The sequence below is a fragment of the Condylura cristata genome, unplaced genomic scaffold, assembly GCF_000260355.1.
Source record: "Condylura cristata isolate star-nosed mole 26May11 unplaced genomic scaffold, ConCri1.0 scaffold00017, whole genome shotgun sequence".
Lineage (NCBI taxonomy): Eukaryota > Metazoa > Chordata > Mammalia > Eulipotyphla > Talpidae > Condylura > Condylura cristata.
This window is the reverse complement of record NW_004567118.1, coordinates 28,261,567-28,287,995: the sequence shown is the minus strand read 5'-3', so window position 1 is coordinate 28,287,995 and position 26,429 is coordinate 28,261,567. Positions and strand designations below refer to the sequence as shown.

The 26,429-nt window shown below is 37.8% G+C and overlaps 1 protein-coding gene across 7 annotated transcripts in view; it reads right to left on the bottom strand.

The window, feature by feature from the left end:
* The window catches only part of MYH10 (myosin, heavy chain 10, non-muscle), a 130,013-nt gene that overhangs the window by 94,308 nt on the left and 9,276 nt on the right, over window positions 1–26,429 (bottom strand). For all 7 annotated transcript variants that reach the window (XM_012726191.1, XM_012726192.1, XM_012726193.1 and 4 more), the window contains exons 3-4: window positions 13,331–13,487; window positions 3,725–3,752 (exon numbers count right to left, since the gene is read on the bottom strand). In XM_012726191.1, the coding sequence (XP_012581645.1) occupies window positions 3,725–3,752; window positions 13,331–13,487 (185 nt within the window). The remainder of the gene's footprint in view (window positions 1–3,724; window positions 3,753–13,330; window positions 13,488–26,429) is intronic.

Below are 26,429 nucleotides of genomic sequence, written 5' to 3'. Positions count from 1 at the left end.
ATTTTTTACTCCCCCAAAGTGGGAAGGGTACTATGCTGGAATGAAGAACAGTCTCCTAACGGGCTCACAGGCAGTGAAATCTCTCACTTCATCACTCCTCTGTATGTGCAAGAGTCCCACTCCTGTGTGAATGGCGTCCCATGCCCTGGCCCGCGAGAACCTCAATTCCAATGACCTACTACATCTCTCTTCACCTACCCACTCCTGTGACCACACCATAGGTATTTCAGCTCATCCTCTGTGCCCACACAGCCTGTTCTGCTCTTCTGCTCCAGTGTCCCAACAGCATCTGCTCTGGCTCACCCAGAACTCTAGGTCTTTGATACATCTACTTCCTCCCTATCAATTTCCTCCCTTCTTTGCCCATACCCCATGGTCCATCACAATTTCTCTTGCCATTACCCTCAGTTCTCTTGCTCCATTGTCTCCCATTTGCACCCACTTGCAAAAACTGCAACTATTTGGTGGGCTGGATCAGCATTTTCTGGGTGGACAGCCGACCCCATGGCCCCAGTGTTTCACTGCAGTGCCTACACCCTTTGGTAATGTTTCCCACATTTCCTGGCCTTGGTTATGAGTCTGCTTTGGAGGAGTGGGATGGTAGCAAATATGACATAAGCAGAGACTTACCAGTATTTACACACTGGAGAGTGCCCCCTTGCTACCCTCCCACATTAATAGCCGGGGCCACCCAGCAGGAGAATGAGAGGACACATGGAGAAGAAACCAGTACACCCCAGGCAGCAGCCAATTGCCAGCCTCAGCCACCAGAGGACTGATGCGGGTGAGCCCCAGGGGGGAGAGCTGGGAATCATCCAACTGAGCCCAACCTAACTGTGGGGACACCTGCAGAAACAAACTGTTTTAACCCATTAAGTTTCAGGGTGGTTTGTTGTTTAGAAAAAGCTAATCTTCATCACCTATGAAAAGCTAATTTACATAACTGAGATTACACAAGTCAGAAGGAAATTTATACCACTACAAAGCTGACTAGTGCCAGCTGTTTCTAACTCTCCTACCACTCCTCCTCCTTATTATATAACCAAATCTATTTTACTAGATAAGAACTTCTTTCACTCCCAGTCTCCCCACCCCCATTTACCCACACCAATACCTGCCATTCTCCTGGACCCAGTCCCTGTAGCAATCACATCTCCTTCATGTCTTAGCCCTGCTCAAGCATCCAACCCCCCATGCCCTCAACACCACCTTGCTCAGTTCTCACTTTTCTGCTCCAGCTCCCTCTCATCAACACCTAATCTCTCCCACATTAAAAACATCACCAGCAACAATAGAAGGTCTGTCCATCTCTTAGTATGGTCAACTTTTGCTCTTCTCACTTTAAACAGGTGAGAGTTGCCACACATATTTGCTAATTTTCATATACCAACTAGATGTGAGAATTTTACTCAATGCCAACATTACTTACCCAAAGATAGCATCATATTTCACGGTAAAGGGGTCAATCCCACAAAACTGGCCTCTACCCCTACTTCAGACACCAGTCACGAGTTCAGTTTGTACCCTTTACTTCTGAAAGACTGGCTACACCTATCAGAGATTCCCTGACCCCTCTCCTCCTCAGGTTCAACTTGCTAGAATGGCTCACAAAACTCAGAAACAATGTACTTACTAGATTGCTGGCTTATTACACAGGCTGTATTAACTCAAGAGCAGACAGACGGAAGAGATGTGTACAGAGGCACATGGGGAGAGGCAGGGAGCTTCCAAACTTTGTCTAGGAAGGTCAACTCATCCAGCACCAACCAGGAAGCTCTCCGGCCTGCGCCTGTGGCTTTTTACGGAGGCTTTATTTCACAGGTGTAACAGATTTAAGTTGTTGGCCACGTGGGATCAATCCAATCTCCAGCCCTTCTCCCTGCCCTGAAGGTCCAACCCTCTAACTGCATGGCTGGTTCTCCTGTTAACCAGTCCCCATCCTTAGTTATCTTATTAACATAAAACCTCCCTAAGGTGATTCCAAGGGCTTTAGGAGTTCTGTGCCTAAAACCAAACAAATATATATTTATTATGAATCACACTACTATATACTTTTCCAAATTATTTCAAAGTAGTCGGACTGTACTTGGCTTTATTTTAATTTTTTTCCTAACCATTCCTTTATCTCTCCCCAGTCCCCAGTCCATGCCACCACCCACCGTGCTGTTACTGATAAACCCCACGTGTCTCAGTATATCTCACTCAGTCTCACCAGTATGTGTTGACCACTACTTTACCAGAAATGTCTTTCTCCTTAGCCACTGAGTCGTCACACTCTTGCCTCCTGGTGTCTCTCTGCTGGAACATTTTAACTGGCTGGTCAGCACCCTGTCCTAACTGACGCTTGAATATCCATTTTCCTCAAGATTCACTGTCTTCTCTCTCCCCAATTCCTCCAAGGCAGCCTCATTCGCAGCATGGCTTCCCTTGTCACGGTGTGTCAGAGCCGCATTTCTGGCACCGTTTTCTCTCCTGAGCTCCAAACCCTTCTTCCACTTCTCAGATCATCAGGGGACACTTTGATCTTACTTCTCTCTTAGCTGCTTTTCCTTAGGTGTGTAAATCACTAAATCCTAGTGAGTCTGCGTCAGTTAAGTGACTTGGTTAGGCTTTTACGCCAAGGGCTCTGTGGCTATCACCTGTGGCCTGGAGCGCAGAAGACACTTGGAGGTGTGGGCGTGGGGCACGCAGGCTTAATAGTGGACAACTGGAGCATGGTGTGGACCTGCGTAAGTGGGTGCACCTGAGCTGGGAGGCTGCAGCACCCGGCGCATGAAAGGCCATGAGAAAAGACCACGAGAAAAGGCCAGAGAGAGCCCAAAGAGAAGGAGTAGATTCGCTGGGAGCTGGAGGCCCAGGCTCCGAGCTGCCTTGCCAGCCTGTAGGTTTGTCCCACAACTGGTGCAGAAAGAGCACTGAAGCCTGAAAAGCCCACTGGCTCCAGGACTCCCCTTTGTGTGTCTTCCTGAAATGATAGAGAACCTACCCTGGGCTTGCTGGCACTAGTCTGTCTCCTAACAGAACACCACATTATCCACTTCTCCAGAAGTCACTACCATCTCTTGCCTAGATAACTTTCATTTTCCTCCAACTCATTCTCTCCACTGCAGCCAAAGTGATCTATTAATGTGCAAATCTAGTCGTTTCTTGCCATTCATATTATTTTATTCAATTGTGACTCTTAATACAAGGTACATGATAATCAGTAGTGATTACTGGATAATAATGACATATTATGGAAATGTCCTAAAGGTCAATATCTGAACATATAAATTAAAAATGTTTCATAGATTAACATCATGAAATGTGTGAAAGTTCATTTTACAACCAAATAGTAATACCAAATTTAAGCAACTCATATAATCTTTTTTTTTTCCAATTGCATTTTTTTTTAATTACAAAGTTTATTTTTACATCATTTTGCACATTTTTTTCCATTTCGATTGTAATCCCCGCGGGTTTCCCATCACCAGATCACCCCTGTGCCACCACCCTAGTCCCATGCATTTCCCTCCCTCCCCCCCCCCCCGTTTTTGATCCCATTCCCCACTCCACCCCCACAGAATGTCTCTGGTATAGCAACTCATATAATCTTAATCTTTAAATAACTGCAAGGTTAATATTACACTCTTAAAAATCACTGCTCCTACTCCCCCCCCATATAAAAATTGCTTTTCTGTCCAACAGAATCAAAAATAAGTCTAAATATGCAACATTTACTTACGTGCAAAGAATTGACTGGTCTTCACGATCTATAAAACAAAACAAAACAAAACAAAAGAAAGAAAGTGACCATTTGCCTGGTTCAAAAAATATTCAATACAGTAAAGTTACAGTAGTAGCCTATAAATATTAATTATGTTACTCCTCTAAGGTTTACTCTTTCCCACCTTATTATATAGACCAATATCCAGTCAAGTGCACTTAACATTATGCCAGATTCTGCGAGCACATAACCACCCAGGTTTAGAAGACTTTATAAGCCGAATCAACCCTGATTCTCAAACTGTAGGGTATCAATTACATCTGGGAAGACTAATGAACATACACTTTCTGGAGCTCCACCTTCACAAAATTATTTTCAGGGGGCAAGGACTGAAAATCTTTTCAAGTAGGTTCCCCAGGTGATTCTGATGTAGGGGTACATTTGGAAACCATCAGCTCTCAGAATGGCTTCCAGAACACTAGCAGCAGAGAGAATCATTATTACTTTCACCTCAAAGGAGAAGTAAAAAGGATCAAACACTGAATGGAGAAGGCTGAAGGAAGGTAAATATACATGAAGTTTAACCACTCTCTCAAATGTTATTTACATCAAAAATAACAAAAGAATGTACAATGAAAACAGTTTAATGATCTTAAGTGATTTACATTTAATGATCTTAATGATTTACGTTATTAGCTCCATTTTTTCAAATGAAAAGGTAAAATCCCAAGACGTGTGTATAAAATCAAATCTGTGGACAAAACCACCAGTGTAGGATATATAATTTCATTTCAATAACTCATAATTACTAGCTCTATTTTATAGGTGAGAAAATGTTCCACCAAGATGTTGGGTAATTCTCCCAAGTCACACAGCTGCTGAGAGGCAAGGATGCTGGGGGCAAGGACCAGGCCTGCCTATTGCTACACTAGTGTTCTTAAACTGACTAGCAAGTTCTAAAGGAACTGTGTTCATGGGTTGGGTCTTGTCTTTTCTTGTGCTATATTTGCTTTTCCTCTGGTGGATGTCACTATGGAACAAGTGACCATTTCACAGTGGTTCAGGAATAAATAACACTCATCAAAGACAAATCATCCACTACAAAGAGAAAATTTGTTCACTGTCACACCCTTCGTATGATAAAACAGACAAATCCAGACACAGCCTATGTACAAACTGAGTAATACAAAGAGCATATTACTGCCTGGCCCAAGTCTAAGTTAATTTCTAATAGGTCCTACTGATTTTTTGTTTTTCCTTACAGCTGCACCAGCAGCACTCACAGCACAGGGCTGCTGTTCGCCTCCTTTATGCTTTCATGCCCGGGCCCCTGCCATATCCTTTCTTTAACATCATCTTCTCAGACCCATAACCTAATAGTCCTCGCATGCTATATCTCCTCAGCAGAAACCTTCTCAGACACTCGCTCGTTTCTAAATGTTTCCTTCTTTTCCTTTTTAAAAAGAATTCCTTTATTGTAGGATTTTTATTTTATTTAATTTTGCATATTTTGGGTACAGGTCAGAGATGGGAGAGTGACAGGATTCACCAGAGAGAGTGGGGAGCAGAACAGGCAGATCCACTGAAATAAACTGCTGAGGAGAGCAGTGGATGAGACAGGAGAGGTCTGCTGCGCCATGTGGGTCAGCTCCTGGCTGGGGATCAAACTCAGGCTGCTTTAATGTGGGAGGGACGTCCAAGTGGTAGAGGGGTGACTTAACCACTAGGCCACCTGGGAGGCCACAGTTTCCTTCTTTTAACCAAATTCCAGAATTAAGACAAAATACACTGGCAATTGCCCACGGCAAGGAGCTGCCTGAGAAATGTATGGGCAGTAAAATGCTAAGCACTGGCCAGACAGTGGGGATAGAAATCTTTTATTCCAGCTCTGTCGTGCACTGTCTAAGTGATGCACTGGTTTCTATTGGTTCTTTACCTATAAAACTAGAATTTGAACAACTGTAATAGGAAAGGTCCCTAAGTCTGCCTCTTCTGAGCAATTTCTATAGAATTCTGCCACATGCTTTTATGATTTTCACATCAAAGAATCAAAAGACAAAAAATAAACCAAAATTAAAATGTCTCTAATTGGTTTTATTGATTTTTCTTTTTACTGTTTTCTATTTCATGATTTCTGTTTTTCATACTTTTACTCTGTCCTATTTTTTTAGATAAGAAGTGAGATGATTGATTTGAAACCTTTTTCACTGTTGAAAATGTGATTTAGTTCAACAATGTTTATTGAGTACCTCTGTATGTACTCAAATTTTGGGAGGTGCTTAGGAAAATACTGAGTATCAAATGAGCCTTTACTCTTAGAACACTAGTTGCATTTTTGAAAGTAAAATTGTTAGAATGGTTTTCTAACTCCATCTTTAACTATTATCACCTGAAATTGAAACTCACTTAACCACAATAGCTTCATATCTGCTCCATACTTCATTCCCTGCACCCAGGTTTCTGAGCTCTCTCCTCCCCCATCAATGCACGCACGTACACGCGCGTGCAAACACACACACACACACACACACACACCTAAAACAATTCTGTACTAGCTTTGGGCTGCAGTTTCATTATCAATAGAAGACAAGAAAGGATGGTCCCTACAATTTCCAAGATTCTCTCCAACTGTGCTTGTACTTCTTCCTTTTGCATCACTAAAGGTTCATCCTTCAAGGTTCAACTTAAGCATAACAATTTATAATGATCTTTACACTAGAAAAACCTATAAAAATAACCTGATCAGTAATATTTAAGGGAAACAATTTTACTTTGAAAAACGCAACTAGCGGCCCTCCCTGGTGGTGCAGCGGGTTAAAGCACAGCACTGAGAAGCTAAAGCCACTTCTGCATGAGTTCGATCCCCGCCTGCCCCGGAGGTGACCACATGGCGTGGCAGACCTCTCCTGGCCCACCCGCTGCTCCCCTCAGCAGTGTACTTCATTGATCTACCTGTTCTGTTCCCCACTCTGTCTCTGGTGAAGCCTCTCACCGCCCCTGAGCCTCTGGCCTGTACCCCAGTTCTGTATGCACAAATAAATAAATCTTTAAAAAAAAAAAAAACGCAACTAGCATTCTAAGAGTAAAGGCTCATTTGATACTCAGTATTTTCCTATGCACCGCCCAAAATCTGAGTACATACAGAGGTACTCAATAAACAATGTTGAACTAAATCACATTTTCAACAGTGAAAAAGGTTTCAAATCAATCATCTCACTTCTTATCTAAAAAGATAGGACAGAGTAAAAGTATAAAAAACAGAAATCATGAAATAGAAAACAGTAAAAAGAAAAATCAATAAAAACAAAGACTGACTCTTTTTTTTAAGATTTATTTATTTATTCATATGGAACTGGGGTACAGGCCAGAGACGCTGAGACTGAGAGGCTTCACCAGAGACAGAGTGGGGAGCAGAACAGGCAGATCAAAGAAGCACACTGCTGAGGGGAGCAGCGGGTGGGCCAGGAGAGGTCTGCCGCACCATGTGGATCTCCTCCGGGGCAGGCGGGGATCGAACTCATGCAAAAGTGGCTTTAGCTTCTTAGTGCTGCACTTTAACCTGCTGCGCCACCAGGGAGGGCCCAAAGACTGATTCTTTGAGATCAATGAAACTGATAAACCTCTAGCCAAATTGGTCAAGAAAAAGAAATACAAATTACCAACAATAACAAAGGGAACACAACCTTAGAACCCATGAAGACACTAAAAGGCTATAAGGAAATATCTGTAGCCCCTTTATACCAAATATTGGACAAGATAAATGGAACATTTTTTTAAAAAGTTAAACTACTAAAACTCATTCAAAAAGAATTATAACACTAGTAGCCCTGTATTTTACTAAATAAAATGAATTTGTAATTGAAAACCTTCCCACAAAGAAAATCATAGGTGAATTCTACAATATACTGAAGGGAAAAAAAGTATCAATTCTAAGAGTAAAGGCTCATTTGATACTTTTCAAAAAACTGAAAAGGAACAAACATTTCTGGGTATATTCTAAGAGACAAGCTTACCCTGATACTAAAACTAGAAAAAAAATTACTATAAAAGAACGACACATAAAATATCTATCATAAGCAAGGATGCAAACAGTATCCTTAATGCTTAACAGTATTAGAAAATCAAATTCAACAATAGACTTATAAAAATCAAATGAATAAACAAAATACCACCTCAGTGGTTGCCAGAGACTGTAAGGGACAAGGAGCATGTGGAAATGTTAGGGACGAGGAAACTGTTCTATATCTTGGTTTTAGTTTTACAGTTATTTGCACTTGTCAAAAATATGAATTTTATTGTATGCCAAAAAAACATACACTAAGCTTTCTCATATGACAATGTACTATACCTCTACATTTAACACTTCAAGAGTTTTGCAATTTCTTATTTAGGTTCTATATATATATTATTGTTAATAGTTACTTATAGATTCCCAGGGAGAGAGGGAATGGACATCAGAGGTGAAGGAACTGGGTTGATAAATATCCACTCTTTCGATAGGAGTGGACACAGAGTATGATTTGTAAATCTGGTTCAAGAAGTTGAGGGAGTGCCTCTCAAGGGGCTTCTAATTTCTCTGTGGAATAGGAAAAAAGACATCAGCTGGGGAGCAGAAATGGAGATAGAGACCTAGAGCATAGAGACTTAAAATAGGCCACTATGGACACTGAGATGATAATCTCACTAGAGACATAAGGAAGGACTGGCAAAGAGTTCTGAACAGAAAATAGGTCCATGGTCATTACATTACAGCAATATAGTAGCAATCTCTTTATTTGTATAAATAGGATTCCAGAGCCATCAGCAAATTAATAAATGCATTAAGACAGACAAATATCTTGGTTTATCCAGGGTGAGAATTTCTCCAAACAGGTAGAATACAAAAACAATGGGGAAAAGGTGTAGGATACTGACAGATTATAAAAATAATTCACCACAAAATCTAAACTATAATATATGAGAAGAAAGGTAAGGGAGTATTGTTAACGTAAAGGAAGAGGTAGAATAATGGACTGGAACTTTACTTGGAGTCGAAGAACATGTTGCAGAGTTACAGATTGCATTACAAAGATGAAGGGACACACCAACAGAATTTCTGAAATAATTGGAAAAGAGGCAACTTCAGAAGATAGCAAAGTCGAGTGTGTCGTCAGAGGAGCTGGTGGCATAAGTGAAGAGAAAGATTAAGGAAGTAAGAGATCAATGAGCTGGACTGTTCACAAAGAATCAGAAAGTAACAAAAGGTATATGTGGCAAAAACTGATGAGGCAGAGAGGAAATAATATGCCAGGGACTGAGTCTATCAAGGAGTAAAGAGAGGAACCCAAAAGAAAGCTGTTGGAAGTGATAAGGTCAAACTGAAGACACGAAGTTTTTTCAAGAAATAAAGAATAATGGTCTAGGCAATACACTGACTATAAGGACACTGGTCCTGTATCCTAATGCATAGGATTTGAGTGGTAGCCCAGAAAAGCCTCATACTCAGAGGAAAGCCATGGCTTCAGGATAAGAAAACATTCAACAAAGACCCTGAATATAGGAAGATTTGCATATCACAGAGTAGGAGTTACCAAAGGCAAAATGAAAAGAGCTTTCCTTAAATGGAAAGATGACTTGGGAACAAAGCAGAACAGACAAGAAGATAAGGATTTCATCCTAGAGCTCTAAGATGATAGAATCTGAGATCTTAAAAATTTACAGTAGCCCAGACATGTGGTCCCTGTAATTAGTTATAGCAAAATTCTCCTTTGCAGGAGAATACAAGTCTACAGAAAACTGGTAACAGGGTTTGCCGTATGCAGCTGAATGAGAGCTAGCTGTGGTGCAAGGTCTTGATAAGAGCAAAGAAAGATGAGCCCATGGAGGAGAGCCAGGCTATTTATTGGTAGACTTAGGTCACTTCACATGGTTACATTACTACTTTCAGTTCCCAACATACAGTTCTACAAATGAGAAGTCTGAGCCTAAGAACTCCCTGAGATAGTCCGATTTTTCTCCACTTACCAAGCTATGTAAAACTACCCGGGTTCTCCTTTCATTACTGCTGTGTGGCACATAGCATACCTCTTTCAGTCTGACGCCTCAAGTCTACTGGTGAACGTTTTCAAAATACCACTTCTTTGTGGCTCTTTAGATTCTGGATGGGCATTCCATATTTCTTATACTCTTTATCATAATTTCTACTAGTATATTTTTGTTTTGCATTTTATAGTTGTTCTACATTCTTCAGATGGTCTACTAATTCACTGCTTTAGTTTCCGATTATGTCCAAATTTGCTACTCCATGCTTTTACTGAGGTGATTTTTTTGCTGTAGTTTAATATTTATATCCAAGAATTCTGCTTTTCATTCATTTATTCAGATTTTTAAAAAAATTAATTTAAAAAAATTTATTCACTTTTGTATAATATTTATTTTCCCCCTCAGGTATAGTTCCCACAATTCTCCTATCACCATAGCACCCATGACCAGCATTATAGTCCTCTGTGCTCACCCCTCCTCTGTTTGGATCCTTTCCCCTCCCCTGCTGTATGCCTTAGAACTACAGTTTGCCTGCAAGGTTTGTCTTTTTTCCCTACCCTTTGTTCAAGTTTCCCTATATTTCAACTATAAATGAAACCATTTGATTTTTTTTTAAAGATTTATTTATTCGTACAGTACTGGGGTACAGGCCAGAGATGCAGAGGGTGAGAGGATTCACCAGAGACGGAGTGGGGCACGGAACAGGCAGATTGACGAAGTACACTGCTGAAGGGAGCACCGGGCGGGTCAGGAGAGGTCTGCATCGCCATGTGGATCTCCTCCAGGGCAGGCGGGGATCAAACTCATGCGGAAGTGGCTTTAGCTTCTTTGTGCTGTGCTTTAACCGGCTGCACCACCAGGGAGGGCCCACCATTTGCTATTTTTCGTTTCTTTCTAACTTATTTCGTTTCACATAATCCCTTCCAGTTTCACCCATATTGCTGCAAATAGCATGAGTTTATCTTTTTGATTTGCTGAGTAGCATTCCATTGTGTATACAGATCACATCAAAGATACTTCTTGAGCAACATACACTAGAACCCAAACTTAAGGGAAAAAATTAAGCTTTCTTCTCTGTTCAGTGGGGCCATATGCTCTGAATTCTCTACATGATTCCTTTTCAAGCTACTGATTTTTTTTCTTAGGCCCAGTGACATAGTTATTTGCCACATTTGTAACTGAAAACCTACACTTACCAGCATTAGTAGCTGGTATGAGTTTCATCAACAGATGTTCCACCTGACTGTATCCTACAGGATCACAGGTAGTCCCCATCTTACTGAGTAAAGCACAATGGAATTGGTTAGTGGGGTTTTGCTTTTATTTTCTATTTCAAGCCCTCCCTGTGGTGCAACTGGTTAGGACACAGCACTGCAAGCTGGGTGCAGCTGCTTCAGTGTGAGTTCGATCCCCCACCCAGAGGTGGTTCACATGGAGCTGCACACCTCTCCTGACTGGCCCACTGCTCCCTTCAGCAGTGTACTTTGTCGATCTGCCTGTTCTGCTCCCCACTCTGGCTCTGGTGCATCCTCTCAACATCCCTGTACCTCAGTTCAATATTCAAAAATTATTATATAGTCAAAACTATCAACTAATTTTTAAAATTTTCACATGGAAGTTTATTAGTGTGGATAAGAATGTATCACATTTCCTTGACTTTGAATCCTAGCTCATACTTCTTACTACCACATTTTCTTGTTCAAATAATTAAGTTTTTTGTGCTTTAGAAATAAATGGATAGTAATCCAACTTACCTTATAGTATTGTTATTGTGTATTCAGTAATACTTAAATAAAACATTTATCCCAGCATCTGGCATATAGTAATATTCAAAAAATGTTTATCCTAGCACTAATGATGATAATAATACTATGATATGGTAAATCACATCTCCCTCACATAATTGGTTTGGGAACCCATAATTGAGCATTAACTTTTATCCCTGTTAACTCTATTGTCTGGCTCAATTCCCCATTCAACCTGTCAAGATCTTTTGTAAATTCTTTCTTTTCATCAGATGCATTTATTTTCCTTTGCAATTTCACATCATCTACAAGTTTTATGAGTGTGCATCTTTTATCTGTGAGTATGATAATTAAAATATAGCAAAGGACACAAACCCTTTGGTGCTTATCTGTAACTTCAATCATTACTCAGCACTGCAAGTGTAATTTTTCAATATTCAGCCAGAGTATCATTGAAGACCATGGAATGAATGCAGAAGCTCTAATTCTCTGTTAACACTGCCTACTGTATTTTCCTGCCTACTGTATTTTCCACCCTACTGTATTTTCCACCCTACTAAGCCTAAAGCAATGTGGTGAATATCTTCCTATTGTTCTTCAACTGTTATATAGGTTCTAGAATCTTTCCTGACAGGTATATTAAACTTGATGGCTTGCAGTTTCTTTCTCTATTTAAAAATTTAAAATTATATTATGTGAGCCCATCCTAGCCTTCTGGAAATTTCCCTTCTATATAATACTTTAAAGACCAGAAGGTCAGCAATCTCAATGTGAAAATACATTTGTTTAGACAAGGAAGTATGGATTCAATTGGAGAATCTCTCCATTCTGTATAAGGAAAACTTTGCTTATTCATATACAAATGCTGTCCTGCATATAAAGATCATAGTTTTTAAATTCTAGTAAGTTCACTTACTAGATTTTGAACCTGTTCTTCTCAATCTACTATACCTTTCTAGTTTTGAGGTATTTCCTTCTGTGTCAGAGGACCTGATGTATAATGAGCATTTAAACAAATTTTACAGTGGGAAATGTGTACTAGACTGCTTACACAATCCCTCACCAAGTCACTGAGACAGTCTTTTCATGACCTATATTTTGATGATGGATAGATCAGTACATTTTGTTTTCTTAATCACTGAACCCATTTTAGGTAGATTTTATTATATATACCTAACAGAATTTATTTTTAGAAAGACAAAAAGAGAAAGGGAGAGTTATTACAGATGATTTCATATTAAGAAGTCCTATGTTTAAGTGCAGTCTTGTCAAGCAAGGTTAAGTACTTAAAAACTGCTCATTATGCTTTTCCAAAAAAAAAGTCCTTCCAGAAACCATTGCATCTAAAACCGTAATTCAAACAAATGACTCTTCAAATTTATAATTCACTATAAATACAAAGGAAAACAATCAATATCAACTAAACTGGCAGATCTTTTGTTGTCTTCTTTTACCTGCATTTAAATCTGAAATACTTTATATAATATTTCTTTCCCCAACAAAATATCCACCTTTCTAGTATTGCACCTGCTGACCCTTTTGGTTGATTTGAAAACTGAATGTAATAGAACTTTGATTATCTGGCTTGTGATAGAGATCAAACATATGCAGTAACTGAAAAATTTTAACATGAAGTTAAAATGAAGTATTTAAGAAGCAAGAAACATACCTACCAGTTTCTTACAGAAAATGACCACACTGCCCATTCTAATCTTAAGATTCTTAATTTTCTATAACAAATGTTACTTTTTTAATTAAAAAAAGCATAAAGCTCTATGTAGAAAAGATAAAGACAATAAAGCCACTAAATTATATCTAAGAAATTCTGAGTATTTAGTAATCTAACATTTCTAGTTACCTTGAAGCATGCATCTATAGGCAGATTCAGATATAGCATAGATGTGTGGAGGCATCTCGTGACGTTTCTTCCCTCTGTACATTTCAATGATATTCTCAGAATAAATTGGAAGATTCTTGTAAGGATTTATGACCACACAGAAGAGACCAGAGTAAGTCTAGAATAAAAAATATATATATATATGTTAAAAAATTGTATATAACAGATATGGTCCTATCAAAAAAAGAAACCATGGATTTATCTGAACAGGAGGACCTTCATCATTTGCATAATTAATCTATCCCCTAAAATTAAATCTAGCCCATGATGGGCAAATCCAAAACACAGGTAATTCTCTCACAAATGTTTATTCATTAGATTATATCTTCCTTAGATTCAAGTCCCTCATCTACAAAATAGAGTAATATATTCTTTATGACTTTATAGATTCAAGTAATGTTCTATTCCTTTTCATACACATTATCTTGTGAGTACGTAAGGTATGAAAAGTTCATTGATTTAGTTTCAGATTCCACATTATAACTGTTATTTAAGAAAATATCAAATTTGAATACAAAGAAAAATATGCACAATTATTTGAAAAACTTTTATTAAAAAGGTTCCCAGGCCCTCCCTGGTGGTGCAGCGGGTTAGAGCACTGCACTGAGAAGCTAAAGCCACTTCCGTGTGGGTTCGATTCCGCCTGCCCTGGAGGTGACCACATGGCGTGGCAGACCTCTCCTGACCGGCCCGCTGCTCCCCTCAGCAGTGTACTTCGTCGATCTGCCTGTTCTGCTCCCCACTCTGTCTCTGGTGGATCCTCTCACCCTCTGCCATCTCTGGCCTGTACCCCAGTTCTGTATGAATAAATAAATCTTAAAAAAAAAAAAAAAGAGGTTCCCAAATGTAAATCTTTTTATTCTTGTAATCTTATTTTGGGAAATATTTTATTCCCACAAAGAGAATTTGTTAACTTGTTTTAGGGTATTTTTAAATAAATTGGTATTTTAAAATTTGTTTTATTTTCTAATACAGTCAATATCTATAAGTATAACCCACATTAACTACTGCTCTTTGGGGGTACCCAATATTCCTAAGAGTTGCTAGTCTGCAAGACACAAATCTTTCTTGGTCAGCACAGTAATCATTATTCAGACTTGACTATGAGCACTTTTGATTTGGGTTTTTTTAAATTCATATAGAACAGTTTCTGCAAATAATCTACACAACTGACTCTGGGAGTTAGGGATAAACAAGAGCAGAAAGGATTGCAACCAGATGTTTCAGTCCTGTGAGGGACTGACGGCATTAGGGAAAGGCACTCAGTCTCATGATGAAGCAAACATTTCATTTAAGGTGATTTGGGCAGACCATACCTAAAGCAGGGAGGACACTGAAAAGGCTAAGAGTTGATGGTGTTCAGCTCATGGCCCGCTTCCCCAGGAAACAGCAGGGGGATTCCAGCCAATAGCTGGGCTTGTAAAGGTTGAAACCTTGGCAACTGCCACCAGAAGGCACTCCAGAGACTAAGCAGGTTCTAAAGCTGCCAGCACAAATAAAGTGATCAAAATCACATCTCTAGCTGTTCTCTTTATACAAATGCAGGCTCAGTTACCTTGCAGAATGTACTTCCTACTTAGATTAGACATAAAGAAGATGACAAAGGCAGGCTCCTGCCCAAAGTTCACTGATTTTCTATCTGCCTTGCTCCAAACTGACCAGATGGACATCTGTCCCTGTTTGCCAAAGGCCAACTAATTACTTGCCCCTTAGGTCTTCCAACTGTGAGCTTTTTCATGCACACAGCACATACCTCTGAGAAATCCCATGCCATCATCTTGGGATTTTCTTCCAACTAATTCTCTTTGCTAACTAATCTAGCCTCTTTCAGGCATCTATTTGACAAAAAGGCAGTAAGAGACCTGACAAAGATTTTATTGAGGATGAGTAAACTAAGGAGGCTATCTCAATATTTTATTTTTTAATTGAGTTTAACTTAAATACAGCAAAGCTACCGAATCATACTATATATAACTTGATGAACTTTTATATAACCTCACTTTTTCCATGAAAAGTTAGATGATGTATTATCACAAGGCTATAGATTTCTATACTTCACTTTTGTAAGTGAAGTGTATGGCATAAGCATGTATACCATACACAGCATAGCGTGTATGACACAGTAACAGATTACTAACAATGATGTTTAATCAGAAATACTTCCCACATATGTATCTACCATGTGTTAGGGACTTTTCTGAGGACAAGGATTACAAAGGTGACTAAGCCTCACAAATATGAGCAAGTCATCATAAATCAAGATTAAATAATCATCAGTTTAAGTGGAAATATTAAAATTTAAGTACTTAAAGAGCTAAGTTCTAATGACCTAGACATTAGCTCAATGTTGGGCTCCTGCATAACTGATAATTGAAGCAATACTTAATCACTTCTGTCTTCTCAAGGTATGTGGTAGGAGTGTATATGTTGCTAAAATACTTTCTCAGGAGATCTTAAGGTTCAAATTAAACTTCATTCAGTACTTGAATATATACATAAGAATGCCTTCAAGAAATATATACTCTGGGTATGAAGACAATAAATATTGTCTACGCACTAAACAAACAAGACAAAACCTATAACACTAAAAAGAGGCAAGCACATAACCAATAGGAGGAAGCTGAAGGTACTATACACAGTAAAGAAACTTTAGGAGTGGACACATAACAAACCCAGACACTTGACAGTCCTGACCCTCATATGCCTACAACACTAGGTAGATTCGGACCTAAATAGTTTTTTATTTTATTTGCAAAGAGTACTGGATCAAAGGAGAGATAAAGGAATTACTATTAAAATAATATGAGTATAAAACTTGGTGGCAAGATATACCCAAGATTGGAATAAGATGACCAGTTTGGTTGAAAATAGTTGAGCATGGAATGTGAGATTCTCAGAATGCTAAAAGGTATTCATTATTTTTCCGACAAATCAAATTATTTTTCCTGACCATCAGTAAAGGAACTCTAGAAAAGCAAACTGGACAATTCGGATGTTGTCCTGAGTGATTAGGTATTGTAGGTACAGAAGAGAAGAGTGATCGAAGAAGCATTTTTGAAAAAGTACAAATCTGGCATGATATGGAAAAATAAATTGAAGGGGCAAAGGATGAGAAGCAGAAAATGGAAACCTGGCGCCTCTGCAAGGCCCCAGAGAGAGAAAAGGCAATACGCAAATAGAGAAGAAATGAGTCATGCATAAGCCGGATGGAGGCGCAACTGCACTCCGAAGCCCTGAATATAGAAAAACCATTTAAGATGCAATTAAAGATGACTCCAGGGTTTCCAAGCTTTGGAGATTGGCAAGAGATTTCCTTTACTGGCCAACAGGAAAAATAATTTGCTTTGTGGGAGAAGATAATGAATACCCTTTAGCATTCTGAGAATGTGGTATGTTAAAAGGGATCCGATGGTAGGTGAGCCCTGTAGGATGCCTAGAGAGCAGCTGGCAGTACTAGAGAGCTAAAGCCTTGAGAAAAATTGCAAAGGCTCGAGGGATGAGAGGTATACAAAAACGTTTACTCTTAAAAATCTGCCATTTCTCAAATAATGCGACATGCTGCTTTAGACATCCATGCTTCTATATGTGATCATTCTTCTGGGATGTCCATCTCCTGTCCAGCTGCCCGTCTTCTGTCTAGTACTGAGAAACTTTACTCAGCCTTTAAATGCCCAGTTTAAGAATACAAGGATATGTATGTAATTTTTCTTACAGGTTAAAAGGGTAAGAGCACCAGGAGATGGAGACAGGTGCAGATGCCCATGCAACAGTCTTCTATCAGGAACAGGGACTGAGCAGGGCCATCGCATCCCTACAGCTCTTGGAAGAAATCAGACCACCACTCAGAAGGGAAGGTAGAGAAGAAAGAGTTAATTCACACCATTTGCAAATACTGCACCTATATAAAATTCACAAATTTACTTAAATACACAAAAGTCCTATATAATAAGGAAAAAATCATCACCCAGAGGATTCAGACAGAAATTAACTATGTAAATCATCTACAAAATAAGCTAAAAGAAATCACTGGGTAAAAGATTTAAAGCTGTGACAGAATGCAGTATAATGAGCTCAAAAAATAGAACAAAGGTAAAATAGTAAAAATACACAGAACAGGTGATAAAGCAAAGCAAACTAAAATACTAGTCATTATTGGTCCTCTGGAGGAAGACAGGTCAAATTTCTGTTAAAAACAATCATCAAAAATAAACTTGACAAAGACTGTGTGTGTGGTATATTAGTTTATCACCATTTTGCAGGTACTAATGAAAGAATGGAACTGGACAGTGTTCACCCTTGGGTGCAAAAACCCTTAGTGAGCACAAAGACACTCATAATGCATGAATAGGGCTGACAACATCCAAACTGCCTGACTACAGTCTCACTGATCAATCTCCACTTCCTAAAGTGAGAAACAACCTGGCACAATGTGTGTCCTCACTCCCAATCTGATAAAGCCTCTACATCCAAAGACCCAGAAGCACCAAAAGAAAGCAATCAACAAAGTCTAGAATATGAAAAGCCAAGGCACAAATGACTTTGTTTCTTGAAATTTTAAAAAAGGAGAAACATATTAGAAGAGATACAGCAATCAATTATAACATATTGACTTCATCTGAATCTGGAACTGAATAGACCATCTATAGTAAATATTAATGTGCAATTGGGAACATCTGAAAAGTGATGGAATATTTGATGACATAAATTTTTAGGTAGATTATGGTTATACATTCCAAGAACTTTTGCTGAGCAAGCAAGAAGCCGAGCTAATCTCACACTGTACAAGACTAAGAACAAACCTAAGATTTCTAACACATCTAAGAGCAAGCCACCAGTTAAGAACCTAATAGCTGCACTCTAATGGTTCAGACTTTACCAGAAATAGACCAGCCTCAAACAGCAAGAAGCCCATTTGAGAAGGATGTCAATCCCTAACAGACACACAAAATGCTGGTCCTCCTTAACCTAACTACCTAACCAAACCAAAACTCTAGAATGAGTTTAATGTCATCCAGACCCTCAAATTACCTCACCATGTCTTACATAAAATAACTAGTATCATATGACAGTAAGTTGTGACTAAACTCCAAAGTAATATCTGGATTTCCTGGGAGCCTATTTTTATTGACTATATTATTATCACCTTGGGCAATAATATGTTCAAGAAATTAAAAGAATGATTGAGAATTCTGGCAAAGAACTGGAAACTATTAAAAGAAAGGCAAATGAAAATTCTCAAACTAAAAAACACAGTATCTGAAATTAAAAATTCAATATATGTGTTTAATGACAAGTTAGATTCAGCTTAACTAATATACAGTTCTAACATTTCAATCAGAAGCAAACATCTAGACTGAAGTATAGGAGAAGAATATATGAAAATATGGAAGAAATATGGTGAAAAGGTCTGACACGTGAAGACTTTTAGTTTAAGAAGGAAAACACAGGATGGAGCAGAAGCAATATCTGAAGTGATAATGGTCAGGGATCTTCCATAAACACAAAGTCTGTGGCATCATTGAGCCATATATTGAAAGACTCTACAAATTCCAAGCAGTATATATACAAGAAAATCTTACTTTAGCACATCAGAGTTAAGCTAAAACCAAAGACAAAGATTTTAGAAATAACCACTAGAAAAAAATAGATAAATGCCAAAGGAACAATAAAGCTATAAACTCAATTCTCAACAACATCAAAAAGATGAGAAACAGAATACATTGTAATGGTATCTTTATGGAACTGAAAGAAAATAATTGTCAGTTTTGAATTCTAAATCCAGTAGGTGGAAATTTCAAAAATGAAGGAGAAATAAACATACTGTCAAATAAGAGATCCTCTCTAAAACAAAGATGGAAGCTAAGAGGTGTAGAAAAAGGAAAAGCAATAGAAAGCAAATGGATAAAACTAAAAAGATACTATTAAAAAGTGAGTAAGGGGCCCTCCATGGTGGCACAGTGGGTTAAAGCACAGGGCTGGGAAGCTAAAACCACTTCAGCATGAGTTCAATCCCTGCCCCGGGAGGTGACCATATGGTGTGGCAAACCTGGCAAACCTCTCCTGACCCACTGCTGCTCCCCTCAGCAGTGTACTTCCTCCATCTGTCTGTTCTGCTCCCTGCTCTGTCTCTAGTGAAGCCTCTCACCACCCTGCACCTCTGTCTGGCCTATACCCCAGTTCTGCATAAATAAATAAATCTTTAAAAAAAATGAGTAACTTACAGGTTTTTAAATACAGAGCTATAAATATATGTAAGTATAAGTAAACAATAGCAGCAGCATTTATTTAAATCTGGAAAGAAGGAGTAGATGGAGTTCAAGTGTTCTGAGAGCCTTCCACTACCCAAAAAGGGTAAGAAGTCTAGTTTCTATTAGTGGTTAACAGGTCAAAGATACATGTTAGACACAAGTTAAAAAGTAAAAAAAACAGAATAATGAAAGGAAAAATAAAGCAAGGAGGAAAAGAAGCATAGAACAGGTAGAAAAAGAAAGATTAATGATTCAAATAGCTAACTTAAACTGAAAAAGTTCATTTGCTACGTATGTATATAAACTATAATTAAAATATTAATACCGTCAGATTAGAGACAAAAATAACAATTATAGGACCTTTATGAGAGGCAAACCTGAACTATCAAGACTCAGAAAAGCTGATATTAAGAGGCTGGAAAACAATGAACTATGTAGTTGTCTTTTTTTTTTAAGCAAAAAGATAAGCTAACACTAATATTAGACAAAGTAAACTTTGCAAGAGACATTACGAAAAAAGGAAGACAATTTCATGATTCATTAGAAAGATATACAAGCTCTAATGTGTATCTACATGACGACATAGCTTCAACAAGAATATAGCAAAAACTGACAAAACTCAAGATCATAATAGCGACTGACAGGACATAAAAACTGAACAATTAGGATATGCATCCAAGAACTGCATGGTATATATGCGTTTTTAAAGCACACAATGACCTCTTAACCCAAATTGACCTGAAGATGGACTATATAACGCAGCCTAACAAGGACATTCAGGGTGAGCTTGACTAAAGAGAGATTATATCAGAAATAACAAAAATCAACTTGGAAGTTATAAGTTATGTTTGGAAATTAAGCAACTTACTTCTAAAAACCCTTTGAATCAAAACAGACATTTTCATTATTGTCAAAAGAATGATAATAGAAACACAACAAATTAAAACTTGCAGAAGACAGCGAAAGTATATTTTCTTAGGATGAAATTTAAGAGCCTTTAAAACACATATTACAAAATGATTGAAAAAATTCACTGTTCACTTTATACAGCTCAAGAATTAGAGGGCAGTGCTGGGAGGAAGAGAGATGGATCTGGAAATCCTGGAGAGAGGTTCTGCCTACCAAGGCTGCTGCTGTGCAGAGACCTGGGGGTAAGGCACTGGCACTAACCCAACCAGAAAGCAAAACCTTCAGCTGAGGTCTTGAGGAATAAAAAGGAAGCAGAATACATTAAACTCAAAGTTACCGGACAGGATAGTAGTGAGATTAAAGTGAAAATGACATCTTAGGAAACTCTAGGATCATACTGTCAGAGAGGGACTTTCAATGAATTTACTTAGGTTTCTCTTTGAAAGTCAGAGAACTGCTGACAGCCACACTCCCAAAGAACTGGGAAGGGAGGAAAAAGTGTGACTGAGTTTTATTAGGGCCAAAAAAGGGTCACTGAACAATTCAGATAATTCTTTTTTCTTTTACTACAAGCCTTTTTTTGGTTTTGTTTTTTAAATATTTCTTTTGTAATGTGGTATTCAAAACAGAATTGAAAACTGGCACCCTATCACTTTAAAACAGTTGGTAATATGAATTTTAGTGTCTGTCTTTTATTGTATTGGTTTCTGGTGTTCAAACCTCAAACTCAGGCCCTTCTCATTGCCCTCTCCTCTATAAAAATCCCATGTGTGCACATAGAGGCCACCTTCTTCAGGACTGTGTTTTCAGGCTTGTGATAAGTAATACCAACCAAAGCTAGTATTCATGGTAACTTTCCAACTGGTCCTGAAATTCCAAGCATGTGATTGCTTCACTCCTCACTCCTGGACTATAACTTTAACTGGGAAACATAAATCTTTCAGAGAACTAGACTGTGGTCTTATTGCATAAGACCAGCAAAACCTTGAAGTTTCTTTTGAAATCTGAGGAATACTGGATTGGAGATAAAATGACAGCAATGCAGCACTATTAACAACTATCAAGATATGGAAACAATGTAAGTGCCTAAAAATAGAAAAGTAGATTAAAGAGATGTTGTATATATATGCAATGGAATAGTACTCAGCATCAAAAAAAGTAAACTCATGCCACTTGCAGCAACATTGGTGGAATTGGAAGGGACTATGCTAAGCAAAAAAAACAACACAGAAGGTGAAAGAAAAATAGTGGATGGTATTACACACACACACACACACATACAAATAAATAAATATACTTGGTCTTTCCAAGGTTAGTTTAATATTCAAAATATGTATGTAATGCAACACAGTAACTAACAAAATAGCCAGGAAAATAGTTTTCTGAAAAAGCATGTGATAAACATCCAATTGGGATTTTTTTTTTAAAGATTTATTTATTTATTCATACAGAACTGGGGTACAAGCCAGAGATGCGGAGGGTGAGAGAATTCACCAGGAACAGAGTGGGGAGCAGAACAGGCAGATCAACAAAAGTACACTGCTGAGGGGAGCAGCGGGCGGGTCAGGAGAGGTCTGCCACGCCATGTGGTCACCTCCGGGGCAGGTGGGGCAGGTGGGGATCGAACTCATGCGGAAGTGGCTTTAGCTTCTTAGTGCAGTGCTTTAACCCGCTGCGCCACCAGGGAGGGCCCCCAATTGGGATTTTTAAAAATTTCATCTATTTAGGATAAAAACAAGATATAGAAGGCCATCCCTTAGTCTAACAAAAATATTCAAAATCAAAACTACAGCGAATGTAATTTCTAACAGTGAGATGGTGAAGTTTTCCTTCTGAGATCAGGAGTGATACAAAAATGTCTCCAATTACCATTTCATTCAATAACCATTTACTGAAGGTCCTAAACTGAAATCCAGCTTGTAGAAATGTATAACGATTGGCAAAGAAAAATATAAAACTGTCAGTATTCACAATGTTCACAGAAAGTGCAAAAGAAATCTTCAGGTAAATTACTGTAATCAGTAAGTAGACTTAATTAAGTCAGTGAGTAAAAAAGCAATATACAAATATTAATTGTAAAATAATGTCTACATAATGGTGACATAAAAACATATAAAGCCATTCATATAGCATAAAAAATAAAATTTCTTCAAATAAATCTAACAAAAGATGTCTACAGCCTCTACAAAGAAAATCATAAAGCATTTTGAGAAAGTTACAAACTAAATGAAACAGTATATACCAAGAGCTAAAAGATAAAATGCTGTGCAGAGCTCATTTCTTCCCCCAAATATTTACTTTGCAAATGCCTCTCTGTCAACTGTCATGAATTGTTAGCATCTTCTAAATCTTCCCGCCACAGCCACTTCCCCCAGCTGGGATAACTGCTTCTGCTGTTGTTCCTTAAAGATCAAGATGTAGCAAGGTTTTTAGACTATCGCTGTGTCAGGACACTGGCTGATTCTGCATGTGTTTTCTAGACTCTAAAAATTCATCCCTCTTTTAAACTCAAAATACCAACTTTGAGGGTCTTCTGTTTCCTGCTAGATTCTGACTAAACAGGCATTATCTAGAAAAGGTGAAGATATAAATTCAACATAGGCATATCCTACCACCCATGGTTCTACCCTTCATTAAACTCTTTATAGAAAGGCAGACTATGTCTCCCAGGTACATGTCTAAGGCTGTTCACTGAAGCAATGCACATTAATAGTTCCAAACTGGAAAAAACTAATATCCAGAAACAGTTGGGTAGATAAACAAATAGGTTCAAAATCTTATAACAAAACATAACATTCCAACAAAAATGAGTAAGATATGTCAAATTTTTAAATTTCAGGACCCTTTCATACTTAGAAATTATTAAAGACCCCTGAAAGGCCTTTTGTTTTATATGTGTGTGTGTGTGTGTGTGTATATATATATATAGTTTATATATGTGCACATATACACTAAGTTTAAATGTGCAATTCTTCATTTTAAAGTAACAATTACATGTTAGTGTAATAACTTTTTTATGAAAAAAAGTTAAGAGTAAGTACTGTTTTATATTTTTGCAAATCTGTTATCCTATGGTTTAAAAGAAAACATTTTCGTACCTATTCTGCATTCAAGCTGTTGTGATGTTGTTTTGGTTGAACTCTGCGAAGAAAACTAGCCTGACACAGCTATTTTTTGGGGAAGGGAACAGAAGTTAAACAGTCTTTTGAAGTACTGTACATATACCTCTCTGTATGACACCAAAACTCAACAAGTGGTAACTTCTTTAAAATTGAATGTAACAAACTGTTCAAAACCCTATTAATGAATTTTTCATATACTACTATATTCACTGCCACCCAAAGCTGAATGGAACTTTCACCCATGCCTGATTTTATTTTTATAAGCATCATTTACATATCATTTGGAAAATACTAGTTCACTGAATTATATAAGTTTTCCAAATGGTGACATTTTACTATAGGACATTAGAAAAACATCACATATTTTTAGTATCACCATGTATCTTAGCAGGTTTGTAAGTGATGACAAGTATATATGACAAGCTATCAAATACATGGTGGTAGCATACATGTTTCCCAAAATTCAAATTTTCATATGAAACCTGAAATTTTATCGCTATCAGCAAATGTGGTCAGATGTTTTATTTTAAGTTATAGACTCAGTTGTTCATTCTCAAGAAAATTTCTGCCAAATACTCTAGTGTAAGCAACCATAGTTGTTTATCTATAATTCTATCAAATATAAATGGTGATCTATAAAGAAGTAGTGAGATTAGTTTACCAACCATATAACTGCATGCTTTCCTCAAGGCAACTATTATAGTTCAAAATGTAGCATAAGACTTTGCATACTTAACATTTCATCACATAGAACAATATTAAAAATACATACTCAAAGGTTGAGATTTAATAAAATCAATATTCCTCCAGTTTTATCAAGGACATTCTTGATGAAACAGTTTACATGACTACTAGTATACAATTTGCAGTCACTACCTACTAATATTCATGCTAAGGTTTCAGTCGTCTTCCCCGCCACTACTTCTGCACCATCAATAACAACATCAATAGTGAAGCGCATATAACATCACTGTATAATCATGACATAGTTTTGATTTCGTAGACCCCCAGAAAGGATTTTAGAGAAACCCTACAGGCCTGAGAACTACTTAGTTATGCCAACACAAAGCTATGTATTAAATCTTTAAAAATGCAGTGCTGAGCAAAAGATCAGATACACAGACTGTACAAGTGTCATTCACATAAAAATTCATAAACAGGTAAAACTCAACTGTCCTGTTTATGGATGCATACTTAATTGGTAAACACAGAGTGAATTGTAAGATACTTCTCAGTAACCGACAGACTAAGCAGACAAAAGGAATAAGATTTAAACATTATTAAAAATCTTAGTCTAATGTCCACCTCTAGACATTTTCTATAACGCCATACCTTAACAATGACTGAATGAATATACATTCTTTACAAATACACATGGAACAATTATAAAAACTGACAATGTACAAAATAAAATGAGGAACGGTATTGACTATATTCTTTGACGACAATTGTTTTATTCCAACATTTAGAAATTTTACAAGTATACTTTTAAATGGCTCATAGTTTAAAGAAATCATGCTAAGAATTAGAAAATATTTAGAACTGAGTAATAAAAATACTACACAGGAAAACATGTAAAATAGCTAAAACATTTATGGGCATTTGTGGTTTTAAGTGGTTTTACTAGGAAAAAGGGTGAGAAATTGGATGTTGGGGAGATTAAATCCAAAGAAACTATAAAGAAATAACCAAACCTACTAGTAGCCTACCTAATTTAAATTAAAATATATCTTATCAATAAAATTGTGTTCCAAAAAATGTTACCTGAGTTATTACAGCTTCTTATCATTGAGCCTAATTCCAAAATCCCAAAACACATTTATTGTGTAGCTGTCTGCAGTCCCTTTTTCTTAAAAAGATTTATTTAGAGTCAAGTGCTCCAATTTGAACCATTCCCACTAATGAAGATATGATACAAACCCTCAACTTTGCTGTGACCTTAATATTTTGAGGATAATACAGACTCCCCTTTTGTAAGGACCAAGAAGGCCATGGTTTAAGGAAAAAAACTCTGATATTCACTCAAATTGCCATCAGACGAATTGGAAAAAAGCAAAACAAAACCCCAACTTAGCAAGATAGTCACAAACAAAAATACTGTCTTCTCTTCTTTTCCCCTTCCTTTTATACTTTCTATTTCCCTCTATTTCCCTTTCTATTTCCCTCTTTTTCCTACTTGCAACAACTTGTAGGAGCAGTGTGGGGATTAAGGGGGAAGTCACTGGCAGAAAAAGAGTCTGGCTTCTCCCCTCATTCCAATTCTCCATGCGTTTGGGTTGTGACATCCCATTTCCAGCCTTTCACAATTCTCTGCACCAGGCCTCATCCAAAACTAATTCACCTCTCAAATCTTAGATGCCAACATTACCACTTGACCACAAATTCTTATTTTCTGGTTTTCTCCTCTGCTTCCACCACCTCCTCTCCACGCCACTGCAACTTGTTTCATGAAGGCGAGGAACGACAAAAGCTATACTAGCACTGGAGACACACCAGTATACAGATTCTCTTCCCTTCCCAGTCCTAGGGGCTAGCCCACAACCTGGCAAAACCACCCAGCCAAACATGTGGCTGTTTTGAATATTTTGTTATTTGTTCCCAGAAGGATGCTCAATGTGGTTCTTCAATTGTTTTGTGATCCTTGGCTTGTCCTCCTTTCCACTCTCCCTTAAGCCACCTACCCAACTCAATGCTGCATACTCTAATCATATCCTACTCCACAGAAAAAAAAGAGAGAGAGAGAGACCTGGTTTTATGGAAACTACTCTGTCAAAGGTCATG